The following is a 17,432-nucleotide window of genomic DNA, read 5'->3' as shown; positions in this document are numbered from 1 at the left end:
ATAGAAAACCAGCATATGATACAATATATAAATAATGAAATATTACAGATAAGAATATTTATTGCATCTTACAGCATCACTTTCTGCAACAGTCGTTTACCATAAACTAAAAAATGTCATAAAATATAAACAAAATATACAATCAGTGGGAACCATTGTGCTCATCAATGTGTTGCAATTCCCCAGTTCACTTTCAAGAGAAACAAATAATAAATCCATTGAACTTAACAGCTTATCAAACGTGCTTTACCACCTTTAAATTGTTCTTGCTGTAGTCCTTTGAAAAAGAAAAGTTTTAAAAATACAGACATTTTGGTACCACTAAATGATTTATGATGTTGGGCCCCTTTAAAAACTGAAATTCACCTAAACATGTAAGTGAAGGCTTGCATAAGATACATATTATAAAGTGCTTTGTGTACATATATATTTACAAAATGTCCATAGAATGTCCAAGAAGATATGCCCATATTTTACAACAGAAGAGCAGTTTTTGCATTTGGCCATGAATAAGACCTTCTCATAATGCAGTGTTTTATGTAACCTTTAAAAATCAATAGTTTGATATAGTTTAATATATTTAACTATAAGTACTTCAACTTTAAGTGGCTGTTACATGCTGCATTGAGAAGATAAATACACTATTACTTGTATACCTGTAAGGTACATCTTCACTGCTGCCACCTACTGTTAAATTTACACATCTACAGTCCCTATTAATCCCAGTTCACATTTAGCACTGTTTCTTTGCTCTGCTATTGTGCATAAGGCTCCATAAATAGTGTCCTTGGACATTTCTTTAGAATATCTGTCTGTGTTGCTGAGAAGGAGAGAAAGGACCTCAGTTAGCCACTCCCTGGGGGATATCAGGGATGAGCGAGGAGAAGAAGGTTTTGAAGAAGACCCAGGTGGTCCACATCATAGACACTTGGTGAGGAGGCACTAACACAGCTGTCATTGGTCCTGGTTCAGAGCTCTCCTCAGAACCATCTTCACTGGGTCTGTCTGCCTCCTCAGCAGCAACCTGGGGAAGGAGCATAAAAAAGTTTATTTAATTCCATTTACAAATACATTTGAACAAAACACATCTAAAAACAACAGGACACTAAATCAAATAAGAGCACAAAGGGATTCTTACAGGTTCTGGGTTCTGGTTTTCAGGGGCTTGTGGAGGAATGGGGGGTTGCACTTGTACTGCACGCCTTCTGAAAGGGAACCATCCTACAGTGTGCCTGTAAGGGAGAAAGAAAAACATTTAAATTAGCAAGTATTTGACATGTAAAAAAGCACATCAACATGTAGCTTAGTCCTGACCAAAAGTACTGATACAACGCATGGGGAAACTATACAAAACTATTCACTTATAACCACCCACTTATCCTCAATATATTCTGTAGTGTCTTAGAGCTGTGAGTAAAGGGGCTTTCTGTACATAAACACTGGTCTGAAAGAGCCACATGTCCCAGTGGAATGTGTATGAGGGTCAGCAGTTACATAACAGAGACAGGGGAGACATGTTATCCCTCAGCATGATCTGAGCTTCAGATATGTTACTTGCTAGAGCTCTTACACTTTTTCTAGGTTTACAGAAAAAATATTTCAAGAAGTAATATGTTGTGACATTCATGCAGTTGATGCAAACAGAAGCTGTTTAACATAAAGGAAATATCTTTGTTATCACTGAAAAGGAAACTTCACTTACTAATTTGACAGATAAAAATATGTAAAGGTTTGGCTCCGAGATCATAACCACAAACCAAATGTTGTAGGAGTGTTTAGCACATTAAGATAGACAATAGTAAAGGTGGATACTTAGAAGTAAGTGAGTTAGCTACAAGACTGCTTCACATTTACAACTGAGTGAAAATACATATCACTGCTTTGAAATAATAGTTTTTGAATGAAGCAACAATTGGGTTAATATTCACTTGAACGAAAGAACATCGTTTTTCTTTAAGCCCTGTCTTTGTGGGCCGAGTTCACATGGTGGTTTGTCTGTTGTCTGCATACACAGGCTCAGGTGTCAGCCCAGTGTTTCTTTGTGTGTTGTAAAACAGGTTTATAATGCTATGTCAGATCCTCAAACTGGGTTACCCGAACACTCACATTTGGCAATGTGTATGCCCTGTGGAACACCAGACTACTGAAGTATTCCTATGTACTATCATTATACTGGGGATATCAAGTTAATCCTTTATGATATGGACCGTGGTAAAAAAAATTCCTATGATGTTGAGCCTGTGTTGGACATACGGCTGTGTGGACTTACATGTACATGAAGAACAGCATGCCCATCACCAGCAGGAAGCGACTGAGGTTGGAATTGAAGTAAACAATCATGAGCAGAACTCCTAATCTGGCAGCAGAGTAAAACCAGTCTAACCAATCTCGTTCCACATCTTCCTCATCCTCCATCACAGGCCCGCCCTGTGCATTCATCCGCATGTTCTGATTGGCCACACCGGGATTGATGAAGGCTGCGTCCGGAGCAGGGTTCTGATTAACTGGTAGGTTGTCGATTGGGTTTTGATTGGCCAGAGGAGCAGGAACAGGTACTTGATGTGGTGCAGGGACAGGGGGGTACTGAGCTATTGTTGTTGTTTGGTGCAATGGTCCTGTACTTGCTGCAGCCAATGCTGCATGGCTGTTGGTGAAGAAGATGGACACATATTTAGGAGGTACTGGTCAAATATACTATTAAAATAATACAAGGATATGGTAATAAACGTACTATTGCATATAATACTGCTGTGCATAGACGTGCTGTAGCCATAGAAGCTGTTGGGTGCTGTACAAAGAGTATGTGGGGAATGATGGCTGTGTCATTGCTGGAGTTCCATACCTAAGAACAGAGATAAACAAACTATGAAGGAAACTATGAAGCAAATGGACAGGGACAAGAAATCCTGAATTGATCCGTTTTAAAATTGAATTGAGAACTAGTAACATAATAAAATAAATAAAACTCTGCCATACTGTCCAAAGTGCAAAAAAATTAAACAGAAAAAGTGTTCACAGCCACGGCCATAAACACAGACATAATGTTTTTACTTCTCATAAAAGTGCTGGACTGAACTCCAAGGCTTCATTCATAGACTTACATTTGGGCTGTGGGCCACACAGGAGTTCCAGTGGGAGGGGCAGGCACTCTCCTCTGCCTTAGCTCTGGAGCAGCCTGATCCTGGATAGATGATGTGGAAGCACTGCTGGAGGGGGAGGAATGTGAGGTATCTGCTTCTTTACTCTGAAAAACATGGAATAATACTAATAATAACTATTTGTATAGTATTTTTCAAAAACTAGTAACAAACTGCTCCACAATGTAAATGTGAAGCAGTTTGTAAATACCTCATACACAGAAACAATAACCACTAGCAGCGATAACACATTTAAAAAAAAATACATTACAAGTATGTAATACAAGTATGTAATAATCACTTATTACAAGTATGTATTATACACAGACGTTCTAAGATAATTTAGTAACTGTCTGTCTGTTCTTACTGTTGCTACCAATACAAAGTGCATGTTTTCTCTAAAGAAAATCAAAATGGCTTCCATTTATTTGCTTGAACAACTTTGGTTAAGCCAAAAACTGAAGTGAAAATGTGCACTCTTCCATGGTTGGCTGAGAATGAGACAAAATGTGAAACTATGCACCTGTTGTTCAACCAACTGTACATTCTACTCCAACACAGCAATCCGGCCCTTGATTGAATAGATTTTACACTAACATATTTGTGTTTTTAAGAGCTTATACATCTGTTGTTGTATGGGCAAATTAATCAATACACATTTTATCCTACCTTTGCAGCCATTGTCGTTTGTGAGGGGTTCTTTACTGCACACACCAGGTGCAATGTCAGTGTGGACTCAGTCTGAAAAGAAAAACAGACAAAATGTCAACAGAAGACAGGGTTCAAACAAAGACTTTTCATATGGTCAAAGTTTTATGTGTGTTTTCTAAGCTGGGTGGGTGAAATGGCAAAATTTGTACTTATCCTGACACATGATAAAAATGATGTTTCAAAAAATTATAATTGGAAGAAGATTACCAAAGTAGATAATAAGGTAGGTGACGTAGGTAATAACATTTCTCATATGTACACAAAAAGGCTAGGATTTCTTGTGAAAGCATTTTTTTCTATGGAGAGGTGTTATCAGCAAATTGAGGGTGACAGGAATGCACACAACCAAAAGAAATGAAACATTATACTGGACATGTTTAGAGACCATTGTCTAGAGACCTAAAAAACATTGTAGCCCATTTTATCAAACAAAGGAAAACAAGGACACATCCACCATTAACAACAGACTTTGCCAGTGGGAGGGCGTGGATACCTGTCTGGAGAGGTCTCTGATATGGAGGTGGTCAGGAAGAAGTTTACCAGAGTAGATAAGTCTCTGTTCATTCACAGCCTAAGGAAAAATAAAAAAAATATTAAATACACATTGATATGCACAAGAATTTTGACAATGTTCTTCTCACAGCAAAATACTTGATGTTTTACAGATATTATAAACTGCTTGTGATCAAAAGTTTACTAGTGTTAAAAAGCCTGATTGTAGTTATTAAGCTGTGCTCTGTGATCTAAAGCAGACGGATGTGATTTCGTGTAAAAACTAGAAGGCGCGATTGCAAAAGCGAAATTGACTTTTTGGCAGGGTTTTCCGTGACATTTCATAACAGCCCAGAAAGGACCAATATGGCGTTGTTCTTTATTATTACGGTAACAGAGATGACCTTTTCCTCATAATAACTTACCGGTTTAGTCGGGTAGACAGTAGACAGGTGTATTTTCAAGTTCTTTACAGTCCAGTTGACATCGACGCCATTGATGGTTTGGTCTTTTTGATGCTGGTTTGGCGTTTTTACGACGATAGAAATGGTCTTCAGTGGAGAACCTCGCGCCTCCTCCATGTTTGGTAGCAGCGTGTGGTCTGATCTATTATTACTTCAATTAACACAAACGGCTAAGTGCTAAATAATCAACGCGAAATTGCAAGCTTTTCGAGAAACTTGATCAGATCGTGGGAGCAGTCTGACACACGGGTCTTTAGGGTGGTGGTGTGTTGTTTCCAAACAGTGTGGAAGCTGCTGATTGGCTGTCCGTGCTCGTGCTCAGACGTGGAGCCTGTTGAAAGCGTCCACATCTGAGCATGCGCAGTGTGGGTTTTCCTTGCAAAGATCGTGTATTGTGAATACCACTCTTCGTTAGCGTTGTTGTTACTCCAAAAATAAACATCTATTTTGTCTCCCGGGACCAGTCTTGTACGTTATTACATCTTCTAATTTGATATCTTTAAAAATGATAACTTTTTGAGAGTTTATTATTCTGTCTGTCATTTCGAACAATGGAAAGGAGTGGGACACTTCTTGCAAGTACAAGTTATGTTATTACATCAGTTGCTTTATTTGTTTAATCAGTAACCGGTTTCTCTCTAACTAAAATTGACGTGAAAGCATATTTTCACTGACTTTCTTTAGGAAGGTGGGAAAAGATGTGACCACAGTTAATATTCGCTTTATTTGTATGTTCAAACAAATTAACCAGGTAAAATTCAACGTTTTGAGAGAAATTCAAGCCGATTCACAGTATCACTTTCCTTTCTGTCAGTGATCAAGGTTCAGCAAAACACCTTTCATTAGTACTATCTCAACTGTAATGCAAGGCAATTAATATATAGTTTATTCTATTCTTTATTTGCCAGGGACCACGTGCAAAAGAATCTTGCAAAAGAAAAGATGTCTACCATATTTAGCTTCTGCTTCTTTCCATGTGCAGTCCCTGGGCATGTGCAAACACATTAAAAGTACACAGTACATAACAATTACATTCTTAAACTAACTTGACTTCTTATTAATATCTGTTAAATACAACAAACTGTCACCATTTGAAATACATTATAGTTTCCTACAAATCCCTGCAGTAGCTTAGTTATTTTCTTTTGTTTGGCCTGTTATATAACCAAGTCATTTAGGCCATACACACATTATTAGATTTAATTTTTTACATTTGCTTCATGCGCAAACCTATTGAAGCATTTAAATTAAATAATATCATAATTTGAAAGCAAACGAAGGCCACTTATTGACAGTAGAAAGTGAGAACATTCTCTTGGTTTCCTCTGACCAATAGGACAGGAGGTCGAAGATCATGTGATATAAAGTCCAGCCAGGCCAGATAAAGAGCACTTGGACACACTCCTCTTCTTCCCACGGGCATAGTGCTGCAGGGGTCAATTATTACATAAGTTTTAGTCAAAGATAGCAGAGCCACCCTTATATTTACACAGTTGCACTTTTCACATAGCAGGTTTGTTATGGTGAAGCTAAATGTCCTCTTATTTTTGAGTTAGAATGCACCTGCTAGTATTTCTATTATTATATTTCCTTTAATTGTGCTGCTATCAATTTATCCATCTATTTGTTTATGTACTTACACAAGGATTAACGCTGCCTCTCTAGAATAGTCCTGTAAAATCTCATTCAGTCGAATCTCACGTAGAGTCTGAATTAGACACAGAATAATAATTTGAGCTGGGAACAAAAATGCAGCTGAATGCTTGTGTTGTATCTTTCACCTTGGCTTTGTTCCTCTCCCAGTCTTGCTCAGTGATCATCCAGGGCCCATCACAGACTCTAGTCGGTCCACAGTCTTGTTGGAGGTTCATGTCCTTTCGGTACTGAGCCACCATATTCTCAAAAAGCTGCACACTAAAGCAAAGACATCAAAGTGACAATAATGGTGAGAATCATAGCACTGATGAATCAAGATTGTGTTTAGCAGTTTTGCTTTATCAAAGGTCAGTTATCCAGCGTTTCCTAAACAGGGGTGTGGGGACCTGGGTGGTATGCATGCATTTCCCAGGGGGTACTTGAAAAATTGTACATCCTTGAGAATGATTTGGAGCGTTTTGTACATCAATACCATTAAGACAAGAAAATATAATAGTAATAATTGACAAAATACTACAACAGTAAATAGACTTACTTGTAGTATCAGACTTAGGGGGTACTCTGAGTGTGAGACAAAGCTTAAGGGGCACTTAAAGTGAAAAAAAGTTGAGAACCACTGACTTATCACTAATAGAAAGTGACTACTAGAAGCCACCAGAGTGCTTTCTTCAGCATTCGTAGTTACTGGGCTGCATTACTACTGATGAGACATGAGAGGTGCTATTTGACCATTTGGGAATTCTGCCACATCATCAGTGTATCCCTCAGTGTATCCCTGGATGGGACAGGGGTGGAGATCAGAGTTGTATTTCTAAGCCTGAAATTCTTGATATTGATATTATGGCTCATTGGTCTAGGAGTATGATTCTGGTTTTAGGGTATAAGCAGTCCTGGGTTCAAATCCTGAATAAGCCCCTTTTTCATGACACAAATTAAATTATTGTTTGTTTAAATTTGACTGTTAAATTGAGAAACAACTTATTTGAGCCTTGTTACATACTGTTAAAAAGGTTTTTCACTCACTACAGGGTTAAACAGGTGGCTTGTTGGACTAGGGGTATGATTCTTTGGGTGTGAGCCCCTCCCTTAAAAAATGTCTTGCCAAATAAGTAGGTTTTGGATCTAATATCACCTTCCCTCATGATAGCCTTGTAATTGCATATTCCAGAGAAAGGGGCGGAGAGGCAAGCATGAAACATGGGTGAACAACTGCTGAAATTGGGCTGCCCAATGAATCGCATGAATTTGTTATTTGTGATTATAACAACCCACAGTTATAAAATACATAATCAACCTTTTTTACAGACAAACTTAAATGTGATTTTTTTTTTGTGCAGTTTAAAAAGTTGTTGTTGGATGGAAGCTTTCTCTCTCTCTCTTTTTTTTTTTTTTTTTTTTTTTTTACAAACAAAACAAATTTAAGTTCTTTCGTACTATTATTTTATTACTTTAACTATAATTCTTGCAATGCTGTGTTTCTCCTGGGCCAAAGGGGGGCGCTGTTGGACGAGTACAAACTCTGCCACATCACCGCATCTGGATGAGACAGTGGAGATTTTAGGTCTGCCTTTTCACTTAGATATTGTGGCTCGTTGGTCTAGGGGTATGATTCTCGCTTAGGGTGCGAGAGGTCCCGGGTTCAAATCCCGGACGAGCCCTTTTTCTACAATAAAAAGACCAAATTTACATGTTTGATTAACTTTAACAGTAAAATTGACCCACAACTTGATTGTTCCTCATGACATTGTGCTTAAATGTCATTATGCTCCTCCTCTAAATACTACAATATGAACCTAAGATAGGGGGCAAAAATTTTCATTCAAGTGCAAATTTTACATCACAGAAACAACTGAAGCTGTGTGTTTTGGTATATAAGAGGCTATACAAGTAGTTTAGACATGCAGAAAATAAAGATGTAGTGAATGTAATGACTCAAGGCCAACGCACACCAGACCACAGCTATGCATTAGCACAATGAACATCACAGCTCTAAAAAGCCTTAAGGAGTGCTGTAAAGGCATGTTTTGTCTGTAGATCACAAATAAAATAAAAAGATTGCATGTAAGTGTGATGAGAGAAAAGGGAATAGAGCTGTGCAAAAATATGAATGCATACTGGAGGCTGCTATATTTATAAAAAATGTTATATTTTAAAAAAAAGTAAACTTGTGTTATAGTTTGCATATTCACTGTTTTACCGTAACTGTATTTCATAAATATCTTATGGAAGTACTGGTTTAACAAAGAAAATCAGTAAAAAATTGCGATGCATTGTAGAACCCCATGTGAATTATACAATTAATTTAATGCATCACTATATTAATATAATAACTCGATATTATTACAATGAATTTAGATTAGTTACTCGTACATTGAAGCTAAAGTGGAAACAGTCACATCAAATATTGGCTTTTGCAAAACATAGACAATACGATTACTTATAACTTTGGGGTTTTTCTGCATTACTTAAACAAAAAATATACTAGGCCTGGCTTAGTATAACAGCTTTTGTAGCAGCTTCTTTCTCCTGAACCATAGGGGGGCGCTATTTGACACATATAAATGCCACTTCCAGACCACGGACAGAGGTGGAGATTTCAAGTTAATTTTTGTGTTTGCTTCAAAAATATATGTCTCATTGGTCTAGGGGTACAATTCTTGCTTAGGGTGCAAAAGGTCCTAGGTTGAAAATCCCACGTAAGAGTTTTTTTCTTATCTCAGAGTTGATGGAAATGTATCATTAAAATACATAGATAACCCAGTAACAACTTAATCTATTCTAATGCTCATCTGAGATTCCAGGGTGCTTTGTTTGTGCCTGTCTTACTTCATAGGTTGGGGATTTTGGTAGATATCAGGGAGGACTTCAACATCATGGAAGCCAAGACGAAATTTCTTGATCAATGCCAAAACCCTGAAAAAGATGGTTTCAGTGCATACGGGCAAATACATATAAATTCCTGAGGTATATTTGTGATTTCATTTTAACAATTTCCTGCATATGATAAAAAAGTTCTTACTCCTGTTTCTGCTCTTCTTTCTTGTCTGGTAGTCCACCAACAAAGACTCTGACCTTACACCTGGACCAGCGCTTCCTACGGGTCAGCAGGTAGGGCAGTAGTAGGATAAGGCCTGCACATAATTCACAGATACAACAATAAAATGCAGTAACACTTTGGTTTAGAGACCACATGTTAATGGCTAAGTAGTAGTAAAAGGCTGGTGGTTAATTAGATCTGTACCAAGCTGAATGACTACTAACCAGCATATCAATTTCCACTTATTTAGCCAATTAACATGAAATAACAAAACTGTGTAATACTAAAGTTGTACACTTATACTGTTACAGCCTACAGATACAAATGATCAGTAGTGGAAGGTAACGAAGTACAAGTAGTACTGTGCTTAAGTAGAATTTTTAGGTATCTGTACTTTACTTAAGTAGTAGTAGTAGTAGTAGTAAAGCTGATACTTCTTACTTTCACTTCACTACATTTAAGAGCAGGTATCTGTATATACTTCTCCACTACATTTCTGAAACGGACTGAAAAATAAAAAGTATTTTCATATGAGTTGAGGAGTTATTTTTAGCATGTTCGTGGTAACATCCTGACTAAAGGTTTTGAGTTCAAGCTTTGGCTTTTGAGCAAACACAATACACAAATAAATGCACAAAATTCATAAGAAATTGATTCGTATTACAACTGTTGACCAAAATATTTATAGTTTTTAAATCAATATCACTACATTTAACACTTTAACAACAAAGTGAAATACTTACTCTTGAAGTACATTTTTAAACAGGTACTTACAATGCTTTTACTAAGTCAATTTTTCATGTGATACTTTTACATGAGTAACTTTTCAACTCTGTATCTGTACTTTTTAAGAAAGACAATTGAGTACTTCATCCACCATGGCAAATAACATAGAAACTAACCTCCATCATCACACAACCAGTATACATCTATGGTCTTCTTTGCTTGTTTTTTCTGGAACCCTGTCGTCAGCTGAGGTTCGGGTGAGCTCGAGATAGTGGCTGAAACGGATAACATTTATTTATTACAGCCATATATTTAATTGTTTCATCATACCATCCATATACAAATATACATACAAACAGTGCTGGGTCGAAGCTCTGACCGGGACAATGTGCTGCAGGCGGTCTCTGGTCCTTCATCAAAGACAGGATTGACTACAAACACACATACATTTATTATTATAGATTTCTGAAAGTTTTTTTTTTGTTTTATTGCACTGAGTGAAAAGAACTTACTGTGAGCTTGAGGTTGTTTCGAGATGTCCAGTCCTTCCTTCATCCTCAGCACGCACACTCCATACTGCAGTGCAAACGCATCACTGAAACACAAGCACCATTCTTCATACATGAGAATGACTTTCAGTAATATAAGTGTACTTTCTCGCTCAACTCACTGCAGAATGCCAATGTAATCATGAGCAGCCTGAGGAGAGTCACTGCGCCAGGACGTCTTAAATCCCAATAGCAAAACATTAGGCTTGATGCGGCCCAGTCCTGCCCCCTAGAGTGAGAATATTTGCATAGCTCAGTTCAGGTCACTTTATTTTCCATTTCTAGTTTAAAATCACATCGGAAAACATGAACAAAAAGCTCAAAGCACACATAAAAAACAATGGACATAACAAGTTAAAAGAAGAAGATAAAAAATATAAGGTAGATGTTGGCGTGACTTTTTATGCTTTTAAATGATGCAGCTGTTTATTTGCATACTGTATTTGTGATATTGGGAAGCACAACATGCATTACCGATTGTAAAGAACACTGCACTTACAGTACAGTACTGTACAGTTACAGTACAGTATTTGTATAATGTATATTTAATTGTGAATCAGACCTGCATTAACATGTTGACCCCTGTGCGCAGGTCTGAGGACACTACTCCTCTGTAAAAAGACTTGACCTTCCGGTGGTTTAGCCACGTCACATGTTTCTCACTGGTTTCCCTTTGTACCACAGAGGCGTCGGGGCCAGACTGAAAAAACAAAACAAAACATCAGGACATTTAAGTTGATACTACTACCACCCTCTTAGTTTAAGTCATTACTTACTATAACATTTGCACACATCATTAGACTGAGACTTTTTGTGAAACAGCTGACAAGGTCGACAAGAGCTGGGCGACTGCTGGGTGGTCCGGTCAGCACCAGACACTGTGGCCTTAGAGACAGCACAGGCTTTTTTTAAAAAAAATATTGTGATGAAAGGGTAACAGCATAAAACATTTTTTTTTAATGATCTGATCTGATCTGATATGATTTTTTTTTTAATGCATTAACTGACCTGTAGTTTTTGACATGGTCTTCTACCTGGTTGAGGCCCACACACTGGTTCAAAGCAATACTGTAAGAACTGGCCTGTACCGAGGAGCCCCAGTTCACAGCTAGACAAAAAATAATCTTAAATTCATGTCAGACTAATTATGAGTCTCTGTCTGATTAAGATAGAAAAGCAGGTATGAGAACCAGTAAAGACAAAAGTGGGCAGACAAACCAGGTTTCTTGTAGAGGGTGTATCCCAGGAGAAAGAAAACAATTCCAAACGCGATGAGAGCTGCCCACCAGGTGAGCAGGAACATAATGACCACACAACAAACTGCCCCCAGCAACGACAGCCACTTATTATAAAACCGGAACGAAGGGCGCCAGCCTACCAAACATGGCCCAGTAAGTGTTCATATCATAGACTGTATATATCATTATATTACCTTCAATGGATCCAATTATATTTCGTACCTGGTGAGTTGGTGATTGAAGCGTGGAAACAGCTGAAGTTGATGAGTGTGTAGGAGCAAAGAAAGAAGTTGGAGATGATGGGAGCAATGGTGTTCAGCTCACCTATGGGACAATGTATTTGGGTGGTTAACTTAACCTCAATAATAATAATAATAATAATAATAATAATAATAATAATAATAATAATAATAATAATAATAATAATAATACATTTGAAAAAATATAATAAATCATAATATTAATAATAGTAATACCAAACATTATTTTATTATTTTACTTTTCACAATTATTATTATGCTACAATTTGTAATTTATTTTACTGCACTGTGTTTGTTAGTGCAAAAAAAATAAATAAATAAAATAAATATAAGTCACCTATGCATTCTTTTAAATTGTAATGTAAAACAGAAATACAGTCATTTTTGTTGCCTTACCAATAAGAATGAAGCAGGCAGCAATAACATACGTCAGCAGATAACCTCGAAGTGGTTCATCATTTTTGCCATAACCTTTGCCAAAAAAGCCAATGAGAGGATATAGCCTGTCCTTACATAGACACTGGGGGAATATAATGTTGATTAAACCGGAATTCTCTTTATATATAGGGAATCTTGTGGTGTGTGACTGACCTGGAAAACTTTGGGAGCAGAGACCAGACAGGCCAAAGCAGAGGACAATGTGGCTCCAAAGATACCAGCAGTAATGAGGGGAGCAAAGGCTGCCACCAAGCTCATTGACTGAAACCAACAACATGAATGTTCGTTATACTGGTACAGATACTCAGATTTTCACAGCGAAAAGAAAAAGAAAACACTCACAAGCTTCACAAAATGACTTAGGCAATTATGCTATGAGGCTAACTATATAACTAATAATCAACCTGCAATCTTAACATGGACATGGACAATTTCTATGATACATGTGGCTATAGATGGACCGACACTATTCATTCAATGCATTTGTGGTATCTGTTTTTACCTGGTAGTAGTTCATGATGCCATACGTACAGGTGCCATTCTGAATGCACTCAGAGAAGTCCCATCCATACTGACAGCCCAGGCCCACACAAGACTCTGGGTTTGAAGAGGCTGTCAAAGTGTCATTCAATACTCCTGAAGCATCGCGCAATACACAAGAACCTAAGAAAATACCATTAAATGTATCTATTTTCTTGTCAATTTTAGGTACAGAATTCATACATTCAAAATATCCAAAAGAAAGGAATCAGCTTTGATTTTCTACACATTTGTTTTACCCATTTAAAGTACTTCATAAGACGATAGGCTTTGCGGTCCAGTTACATGCTGATACTTACCAATGGTGGCAGATATGATGAGATATGACATGGTGGTAAAGAAAATAGCCAAAAGTGTCCCTTTAGGTATGGCGACTGTTGGATTCTAGCAGGACATATTTCTTATTAATTTAAGGAGGAAAAACATTGTCAGCAGTTACAGAAACACTGTCAAACCTTGAGATCTCCCGAAATGTTCGCTCCTGCCAAAATGCCAGTAGCTGAAGGGAAGAAAATCGAGAACATGCCAAAGAAACTACCCTCTTTTCCTCGCCAGCCAGGCACAAAGTTTTGAGCAAAGATGTCAGCTGTTATAAACACCAAAGATAGTTTTATTAATCTCAAACTATGATGAAGTTTGTTATGGATTAGCTCTACCTCTGTAGCTGAAGAAACCCTTGGCTTGTTTCTGAGGACTGGCAGGGATGATGGTGCCAACAATGTAACTGGCAAAGGACACCATGATAACCAGAAAGAACACAACCTGGGCCTGGAAACAAAGATGTGTCATTTTTCTGAGATATAATTAGATTGACTTTAGGGCTTGTGAAATTATTTATCTAAGGTGTGCTGGGATCAAATTTAGATCAGTTCAAAAGCTCTTATCGTTAATGATTGACTATATAAAATAAGTTAGCAAGGTAGTTTTCATTCTTGTTAAGTTTTTTTTTATAATTGCTAAGGCAGAGCTAAATGAGTAATACAGTGTTAACTCATTACAAGTCCAAAATTGATCATAAATTCTGTAAGATCAACGTATTTGCTGAAATAATCTGTTTGACAATATTTATTTAAACAGAAAAGTAGGTGCCAGATGCCAACACGCGGCCTACCTTTGATTCCCAAGCCATACCAGCCAAAGAGATGCCCAAAAGACAGGTGACAGTGATAACGCCAATGATTCGAATGTCATTTAATTTATCCACCATGACAGCTCCATGCTCCTACAAAAACATGTTATTCCACCAACTGCAATATCCCTATCTCGCTATCCTATCTGTGTACTGTTTACTTACGCTCATAAGGTCAGTAACAGTCTCCGCAAACCCCACAGTGTGCATCGCTACAGCTACTGCATTGGCAAAAGCAAAGATGAGACCGATGGATCCTCCCAGCTCAGGTCCCAAACTGCGGCTGATCAGGAAATATGTCCCCCCTGTGAACAGAAGAGGTTTTCAAAATGTAAAAAAAAAAAAAAATGCAGTTGCCATAAATGCTTAAAAAGTAAATAAATAGATCAGCATCATTTAGTCAAAGAATATACACAGCATAACTCTTTATAAATTGCATAAGGATCATGCAGACCTCCTTTTACTTTTCCATTGGTTGCGATGGCTGAAGTGGAAAGGCCAGTGATTCCTGTTATTGTAGAGGACAGCAGAATGATCACCCACGTTAACCCTAGCGAACACAACACAAAGAGACATAGAGGTTATTTCACATTATCATCTACTGGACATGGGTTACCAATAATCTTTCATTATTTTTTGGACATACCGATACCAGCTTGAGCAGTAATCCAAGGTAGACGGAGGAATAGGATCACACCCCAGATGTTTAACATGCATCGAATCTACAGTCAGACAATACTTCTTCACATGATGTTGTAAAATAGACAACTAATAGCTAATTATTTCTTTTATCCATTAAAACAAGTGTAACAGAATCTAGTGCAAGAATGACAGCACTAAAGCAACAATCAGAGTTAGCATTGTTATTGCAGGGACAATTTATTTGAGAGGAATCAATTTTTGCATTTAGCTGAAGATGATATTATACAATTATGGGCCCGAGTCACTAATGAAGTAAATATCGAGGCAGTAACAAAGTAACTGGCATTGTTGTTCATTAGTTTCTTTATTATCCCATTTTTAACCACCTCAACATTGACGAAAAGTTTCACATGGGGGGTAGAGGATCAAGTGGCCCGGTGACAGGCATCAACATCAGTTTATGTTACAGCAGTAGCATTTAAAAAAAATGAATTTTTTGTCTAGTCTCACCATGACACCCTGAACCCATCCAAAGCGAGTGGGTTCAGCAGGTGGCTCCCCCTGCTCCTCTTCATCATCTTCATCAGTGGTTTCCCCTCGGTCCAAGTGTTGCATAGGAGTCTCCTCATACAAAGGTGGTTTGGAGTCATCCTACAACACAGCACATGCCAAACAATTTAACACTTCTATAATGTTGCAATCATAACACCAGTATGGGCCTTGTTGAACACTTTGACACATAATGTAAATTTGTTTTTGTACAGTTCGAGTCCTGGTTTAGTCCTGGCCTGATTCAGGTTTAGTTCAGTGTTTAGTCCCAATTTTGATGTGGTAATTGTGCAGTGTGAATGCATCCCAGACTATACTTTTATAAAATATCTAAGCTAATTTACAAAGAGATAAAAATAATACAAAATAATAATGCAAAGAAGAAAATCTAAATCAACTAAAATTGCATTATGTAACTTTCTGGTATGAGTTTGGTTGTGGATATTGCTTTGCCTCAAATATTCCACAGTATGGCATTAGATTTACCCATCTTGCATTTGTTCAACTACAGGTATTTTTACTGCCCCAAAACATACATTCTTGCTGGGAGCGGGGTCTCCTCTCTTTCTCGCAAACTGTTCCAAATAGATCTATCCATGAACTGGACCAAAATGAACTGCTCCTGAACCAGTCACATGTTGTAAATGCCATTTTTATTCAAGTAAACAGCCCTCTCTGAATTATGTACGTTAGGGTCCTCCTCACCTCGGGGTTTGCATACAGCTGGTACAGTGAGGGTCTGAACCGTCTGCGTCGGCCCCAGACCTCGGTGTTTGCGTAAAAGTCGTAGTGTGGGGGTGCATCCAGAGTCTCATATGTGGTCATCGTGCTTTCGGCCTGGCTGGAGGCCACGCTGAACCGGCCACCAAAGTACCCATAGTAACCCGACTCTTCCAACGGGGACGAAGAGGTCGCCTTCCCGTTAGTCTCCACAGTGGGTTTGTATGCATTGAGATGGACGTGGTCATTCCCTCCCGGTAACTCCATTTACAAGTTGAAAATGAAAATTGTAATAATCTTGTGCGCAAGGTGTTCGAAGTCCCACGTGTTGTCAGTGCTAAATGTCCATTGCGATTCATGACACAGGCAAGACAAGCAGCTTTATATTTGACCTCAAAAAGCAGGAACAGCCTAAAGCGATGTGATAGAACTATTAATCTCTACATCTCCAGGTTACGCATAGGTCAGGACAAGTATCAAAGAGATCTCTGGTAACTATAAAACTTTAATGGCTTGTTTTTGGAGCTTTGTTTCTTGAACAAAGACACTAAACATGAAGTGTACATGGTTAATAGAGGTTATATTTGTCAATGAATAATCTGCCTTGAGGGTGCAGTTGACCAGTGGTAGGGACATGTTGTAAACTGGATTATTAAATTTAGAAGTAACATGTTCCTGGCAACAAAGAGTGATTGTATCAGAGATTCTTACAAAGTCATTATAATGAAGAGGATATATATACATAATCCTAATCTTTATTGCAATTATTGACTTGAGACACAACAAGGACGCGATGCAAATCATTCAGTTCATGTTGATAAATCTTCCAAAATTAATATTAATTTTCAATGTTTCTTTTACAATTATCACCATCACTACTCTCATTTTTTTTTTTTTAGTTTGGTCATTTTTTCCCCCAATATATAGCAGAACTTGGTTTTGAGTCTGAACCAGTGGAGCCGAAAATCCTGTGCAGGGAGCAGGACTAATCCAGCTTGTGCCCGAGATATAAAAGAAACGAGGCACAGCACTACCGACATAAGCCCTAAAATTCAATGTTTCAACTTTGAAATCCTGCACAATTTCTCCACATAAACAAAAGGTTAATTATCAGCCTATTGTCTCTCCTGCAGTGAAATAATAGA

The 17,432-nt window shown here is 37.8% G+C and overlaps 2 protein-coding genes and 1 non-coding gene across 3 annotated transcripts; 1 reads left to right on the top strand and 2 right to left on the bottom strand.

The window, feature by feature from the left end:
* Positions 1-32: 32 nt before the first annotated feature.
* herpud1 (homocysteine-inducible, endoplasmic reticulum stress-inducible, ubiquitin-like domain member 1) lies at positions 33-5,122 on the bottom strand. Its single transcript, XM_033968457.2, has 8 exons — positions 4,766-5,122; positions 4,342-4,419; positions 3,807-3,878; positions 3,102-3,244; positions 2,732-2,842; positions 2,270-2,644; positions 1,139-1,232; positions 33-1,024 (listed from the first exon to the last, which is right to left on the bottom strand). The coding sequence occupies exons 1-8, from the start codon at positions 4,919-4,921 to the stop codon at positions 842-844; spliced, it is 1,212 nt and encodes a 403-aa protein (XP_033824348.1). The 5' UTR covers positions 4,922-5,122; the 3' UTR covers positions 33-841.
* Positions 5,123-5,421: 299 nt separating this feature from the next.
* slc12a3 (solute carrier family 12 member 3) lies at positions 5,422-16,692 on the bottom strand. The gene is made up of 26 exons (XM_033968191.2): positions 16,273-16,692; positions 15,529-15,669; positions 15,023-15,098; positions 14,831-14,926; positions 14,542-14,681; positions 14,359-14,469; positions 13,904-14,015; positions 13,703-13,833; positions 13,547-13,631; positions 13,210-13,370; positions 12,861-12,968; positions 12,666-12,789; positions 12,232-12,333; positions 11,990-12,145; positions 11,780-11,879; positions 11,548-11,656; positions 11,334-11,471; positions 10,894-11,000; positions 10,736-10,818; positions 10,577-10,654; positions 10,400-10,498; positions 9,480-9,591; positions 9,287-9,373; positions 6,586-6,718; positions 6,445-6,512; positions 5,422-6,231 (listed from the first exon to the last, which is right to left on the bottom strand). The coding sequence occupies exons 1-26, from the start codon at positions 16,552-16,554 to the stop codon at positions 6,090-6,092; spliced, it is 3,081 nt and encodes a 1,026-aa protein (XP_033824082.1). The 5' UTR covers positions 16,555-16,692; the 3' UTR covers positions 5,422-6,089.
* Positions 8,047-8,118, top strand: trnap-agg (transfer RNA proline (anticodon AGG)). The gene has a single exon. It is a non-coding gene; the product is annotated as a tRNA-Pro (tRNA).
* Positions 16,693-17,432: the final 740 nt, after the last annotated feature.

Source organism: Periophthalmus magnuspinnatus, chromosome 6 (assembly GCF_009829125.3).
Source record: "Periophthalmus magnuspinnatus isolate fPerMag1 chromosome 6, fPerMag1.2.pri, whole genome shotgun sequence".
NCBI lineage: Eukaryota > Metazoa > Chordata > Actinopteri > Gobiiformes > Gobiidae > Periophthalmus > Periophthalmus magnuspinnatus.
Note: the sequence above shows the minus strand (reverse complement) of the source record. Positions and strands in the feature narration are given on the sequence as shown.